This window comes from Gavialis gangeticus, unplaced genomic scaffold, assembly GCF_001723915.1.
Source record: "Gavialis gangeticus isolate Ggan-Ray unplaced genomic scaffold, GavGan_comp1, whole genome shotgun sequence".
Lineage (NCBI taxonomy): Eukaryota > Metazoa > Chordata > Crocodylia > Gavialidae > Gavialis > Gavialis gangeticus.
Window position 1 is genome coordinate 94580094 of NW_017729025.1, and position 5788 is coordinate 94585881.

At 41.9% G+C, this 5788-nt stretch overlaps 1 protein-coding gene across 3 annotated transcripts in view; it reads right to left on the minus strand.

The window, feature by feature from the left end:
- The window catches only part of MPP5 (membrane palmitoylated protein 5), a 60644-nt gene that overhangs the window by 18560 nt on the left and 36296 nt on the right, over positions 1 to 5788 (minus strand). For all 3 annotated transcript variants that reach the window (XM_019519201.1, XM_019519199.1, XM_019519200.1), the window contains exons 6-7: positions 3449 to 3610; positions 2383 to 2460 (exon numbers count right to left, since the gene is read on the minus strand). In XM_019519201.1, the coding sequence (XP_019374746.1) occupies positions 2383 to 2460; positions 3449 to 3610 (240 nt within the window). The remainder of the gene's footprint in view (positions 1 to 2382; positions 2461 to 3448; positions 3611 to 5788) is intronic.

A 5788-nucleotide genomic window follows, 5' to 3' on the forward strand; every position in this document is an offset into this window, starting at 1 on the left:
AAAAAAAAAAAAAAAAAATGGAGAAAAGCCCCGGGACTCACCACTCCTGCAGTGGCTTTGGGGCTTCATGCAAAGCCCCCCACGTGGCGCAGGGCAGCGAGGATCAACCCTGCCAGGAGGAATGGTGAGTGCGGGGGTTTTTCCTCTTTCTTAAAGGGCCAGAGCTGGGGGGTGGGGTTGGGACAGTGAGCGGAGGAGGGGGCAGCGGGGATTGCTCCCTGCCTGGCAGCACCCACTGAGTCAGGGCTTTTTTTCCCCCCAGGTGCCAGGAGCTGGGGACAGTGAGGCAGCCATCGCCTGGCTGATTCGGAAATTCAGCTGAGGCTGAATCGATTTGGGACAGTGATTCGAATTGCCGAATCAAATCACTGTTCTCCGAATCAGCCAAATCCAAAGCAAATACTAGTCGCTTCACACAGGCCTAGTAAGAAGGCCATTTTATGTGACTGAGTGTGCACCTAAAACACTAAAGGGAAAAAGTTTGATTCATTCAGACAAGTGAATGGAGAGATTCAGGGGTTCAGGTTTTACTCTTAAATACAAATAGCTTTGTCATTCTGTTTCAGTTAAAACTAAAATTCCTTAACTGTTATTTTTTTGTCAATAAAGATCACCTCACAGGATTCTCATAAACCACAAAGACTACAGAACTGCCTCAGCTCAGACTTTTGTCTCTAAACAGACAGTGATTTAGCAGTCTGAGATACAGAAATGGCCAACATCCTTCTCTCTATTTAATCAAGAAGTCTTGAAATAAAATTCTCCTTTTCATACATCAGAACAGGACTGATGCTGTTGTTTGTCAGAAGGAACTAGATTTCCTACAGCATCTTTTCTTAATATTGAGAATCCAGAGATCATTTTCTGACTAGAGAAATATACAAATGTTTCTGAAAGACTTTATTACCGTATCAACCATTGCTTGCTTTCATGTCCAAGTGATTAGCAATTACTGGTTTTAAGAGGTTACTACGTTTGTTCCAACAGGGACATTCATTCGAAACACTGAAAGTGGCAGGTTGGCAATACAACCTGGGACAATTCAAACCAACCGCAAGCATTCACCGTTTACAGAAGAGAAGTTTAGCACCTGCCTGCTGCTGATATTGATGAGGTTGAGCTTCAGGGAACTGCATTCCTTTGAATTTAGAGCCAGATGCAGTCTGGCTTGCAAATAGCTTTTTCTTTCCATCTTTTTTAAAAGAGCTACAAGGAACATGACACAAGCCAGGGATCCCAGTATGACTACACTAATTTTCATATGCTCCCCTCGCATGTTCTCTTTGGTTTACAGCAGGTTCCTAAGCTGCTTCTTGACTTTGGGCAGGATTTAGATGCTTGGAGCCAAGATGACTTGAAAGCATTCATCCAAAGCAGCAGCCGTTGCCACCATATTCAACACCAAAGACTATCCACAGTTAACATGACATGAAATCTAAACTCTCTTGGATAATCTTCCTGAGTTCCTGGTACTTCCCTTTTCTGAGAAAACATCAGCCAGCTTGGAAACCATTCATCCACTGACCAGGTAGGCCTGGTCAAACTGCCCAGGCAAGTGTATGAATCTCAGAAGGAAAGCACAGTCAGGAAAATGACTAGCAAAATGCAAATACCCACATACCAGAGAACTGTAATTTAGCAGGCTGAGATGACTAAAAGCAAGGAGATACCGAAAAGAATTGGAACAAGAATTCAAGATGTGCTGAGACTAAACAGACCTATGTGCTAACAGTATGTTGTCCAAACGCCAGAGCATCCTAAGCTGCATGAAGTAGGAAATGCATGGTAACACTGACAAAGACATCAGATGCATGTAAAGCCCAAGCCCATCAGTCAAGTTAATAAAGAATTTAGCTAAAGACAGGCAAAAAAAATAGGCTATCAAGTATTGCAGAACAAGGAAAGACTAATCACAGGGAAGTGCTTCTTTTGCAGGGGCTGTCAGAAAGGATCTGGCCTGGGCATATATTATGACACAGATAGCACGTGACACTAATGCTCCTGTTTAAGGCCAAGAATGTTTGTGCTGAAGGAGTTCTGGAAGCCTTACACAAAAGGAGTGGTAACAGTGAAAAGCTCAGAGCCTGCCCACAGATAAGGCAAAACTCTCCAGTATCGCACGTGAAAGGAGTTGGACAGGAGACAAACAACTTGGCTTTCACAGCCATGCCTCATTACATATAAAAGAAGGGAGCTCTGCAGGCCAGATCTGACCTGTGTGCCATGTCTTTGACACCCGTTGTCTAAATCAATTTAAATATCTTCTATTTCCCAATGTAAAATCACCCAGAAAGATCTTTGAAGAGTATTAGGTGAAAAAAAACCAACCAGACAAACAGTCACATGTATCAGCAATTTAAAGTGTATGTATAAAGTACTTACAACTGTTTCCTTAGCAGGAGGCGGCTTGCTCTGTTGACTGGGAATCAGCACAAATGTCAGAGTGCCATGCATGTCAGCCTGTGATGAAAAAGACTCCTTAGTAATGTACACAACTGTTTCAATCAGGAATTCCAATAAAGCCACCTATGTCTGTTGGGCTGCACAGTGCACAAATTTCAAGACACTTGAGATGCACTGGATGCATCGTATCACCACTTAGGCTGAAATGATTCCTGTACAGACCCATGACTATAAAGAGTAAATGCTGACTATCATAAGGAGGAACCCTGGAATGTTTGGTTGTGCGTGTTACTCATTCCTCTAGAAATGGTGCATATTTAACAGCAACCAACATTAATTAGAGTAATGCAAGAGTGAATGTGGGCCAAGCATGGATATAATTCTCAAATTACATCCTGAATGACACTGGTTTGTCATTCAGCCTAGGTGCTGTCAAATCTGTCTCAGGTTTCTTCACTTGTTAAAAGAAGAATCATTTCTTTATCTTCCATACATGTTGTAAGGGTTAACTGGTGAATAACTGCTAAGAATTTTGGACTTGAGACACCATAAAAATATTATTTGAATAAAAAAACTACGTTAAAACAAATGTTAAGGTTGAAAAATGAGACACTCAAAAATTCAGAAATGTGAGAATTAAATTTGCAAATAAAACTTGGCCGTTTGAACACATACATTATGATACAGGTCTTTAATTATACTATATCATACTTAATCCTTTAAATAAGACTTGTTCATAGAACTCACCCAAGAACAGAGAAAGTTCTCTGTAGATAAATCTTTATAAAATAATGTTGACAAAGCCTATCAAAATGCTATTAAGCACGTCTAAACTGTGATTTTGAGAGACCTATGACTTGGTTGAATTCTGATGATTTTTTTTTTTTAAACAGAGATGCCAGGAGAGATGTTTTGCATTCAAGTCAATGACTAAGAAACTACAAATATACAATTCAGATCCAGCATGCTTTTTGTAGATGAAGCAATTTTAAAGGATCAGACCAGAAATTATCTATAACAGGAAAAAACAAAACCACAAACTTACCAACAGATCAAAAACTTCATTAACGTCTTTTCCACGAATTTCAATACCATTAATTTGCAGAACTTCATCTCCTTCACGTAACAAGCCACTCTTCTCTGCAGCACCTCCTTTCACTATTCGACTAATGATAACAGAATCCATTTCATTGCGTACTGTAGCACCCTGAATAATTGCAAGCCAAGAATCAATTCGTAATAAGTTCAGAAACTCCTGGATATCTATTGCAGATATTTCAAACCACTGGATAAAAACAAGTATAAACTGCAAGTGAAAATAAGCAACAACTTAGAGGCATACAACTAAAGCTTTGATTAAAAATAATAATTCAGTTCTGCAATCTATGATGAAACAGACAGTGAGTTCAACCATACATATATGACAGATACTATTTTTCCAGAGAAAATGTTTTACTTGTCTTAGCAGATGAAAAACAGTAGATGAGAGAGAAATGCTGAGAGTGCTTGGCACAGCAAGGATTTAACTCTATTTCAATGCATCTTGAGATAGTGTCTTAGGAAACTCTCCCTTCAATCCCACTGGACATTCCAGAGATTGTACTGACTTTACTGTAAACAGTAATTACCGTAAGTTTCAGTTTTAGAATAAAGCAGCTCAAATATATAAAATTTATGTCAGCTATATTTACTATTATTTCCTTCTTCATTGAGAGCCACTCTCTTAACACTGTAATATTTCCCTTTGGCCTTTCTTTCCCCTGCTTTCTTCCCACTCTCTCCCCAGCTTTACCTTATGTTTTTCCTGTTCACCCATTTATATTTTCACGACATCCTCTCACACCTTGAACTTCTCTCAGTCCTGTTTTCCTGATCTACTACTTTCTTCTTCACTGGCAGCCTCTTTTCTACCTTATATTCTATCACTATAATGTCTCCCTTCAGTCTTCCCCCCACCTCCCTCCCCTTCACCCTCTGCTTTATCTTTTCTTTCTAATTTCTACCTATTTACACTTTCACTGACATCCTGCCACACCTTTAGCTTTTCTCACAATCCATGAATCTATGAAATAAGGCCAGAAGGGACCTCAGAAGACCATTGGGTCCAGCCCCTGTACTAAGCAGGAAAGATAACTGGGGGTCAGGTGACCCCAGCAAGGTGACTGTCCAGTTTCCTCTTGAAGATTTCCAGGGTAGGTGATTGCACCATCTTTGGAGGGAGTTTATTCCACAGTCTGAACACCCTGACTGTGAAGAATTTTTTCCTAATGTTAAGCCTGAATCGGTCTTCCAGGGGTTGGTGACCATTACTACTGGTTCTTCCCTTGGGTGCCCTGGTGAACAGTTGCTCATCAAGCCCGTGATGTACTCCCCTAGTGTAGCGGTAAGCTACTACCAGGTCCCCTCTCAGCCTTCTTTTCTTCAGGCTGAAGAGTCCCAGATCCCTCAGCCTTTCCTCATATGGCTTGCCATGTAAGACTGTGATCATACCGGTGGCTCTTTTCTAGACTCTCAAGCTTGTCCATTTCCTTGTTAAAGTGTGGTGCCCAGAACTGGATGCAGTACTCCAGCTGGCATCTCACCATTGCTGAGCAGATTGGAAGAATCACTTCCTTGGTTTTGTTGGAGATGCACTGATTGATACATGCCAGAGTATTATTTGCCCTGCTGGCTACAGCATCGCACTGATGGCTCATATTCACTGCTGTCTATTATTACCCCCCAGGTCCCTTTCATTTGTGGTGCTAGTCAGTTTGGTGCTGCCAAGCCTGTAGGTGTGTTGGGGGTTTTTTGTCCTGAGGTGGAGCACTTTACATTTGTCAACATTGAACTTCATCAGATTCTGATCTGTCCAACTTGCTAGCCTGTCTAGGTCTGCCTGTATCTGTAGCTATCTTCAAGAGTGACCACACTTCCCCATAACTTGGTGTCATCCACAAACTTGGCCAGTGAGCTCTTTACCCCCACATCCAAATCGTTAATAAAGATGTTGAAAAGTACTGCACCAAACACTGACCCCTGTGGGATGCCGCTGCCTACTTCTCACCAGAATGATGGATCTGTTCACTATGACTCTCTGGGTCCTATCCTGCTGCCAGTATCTCATACACCTGACTGTCTCCGAGTTAAGCCCACAATCCTCCAATTTTCTAGTGAGGACATCATGGGATACTAGATCAAAGGCCTTTTGGAAGTCAAGGTATACAATGTCAACCTGCTCTCTTGTGCCGAGGTGGAGAATTACCTGGTCATAGGAGATGAGGTTGGTAACACAGTCAAATGGGTCGCCAACTGGCTGGAGGGCCGCAGCCAGAGAGTGGTGGTGGATGGGTCCCTCTCAACCTGGAAGGACGTGGGCAGTGGGGTTCCGCAGGGCTCGGTCCTC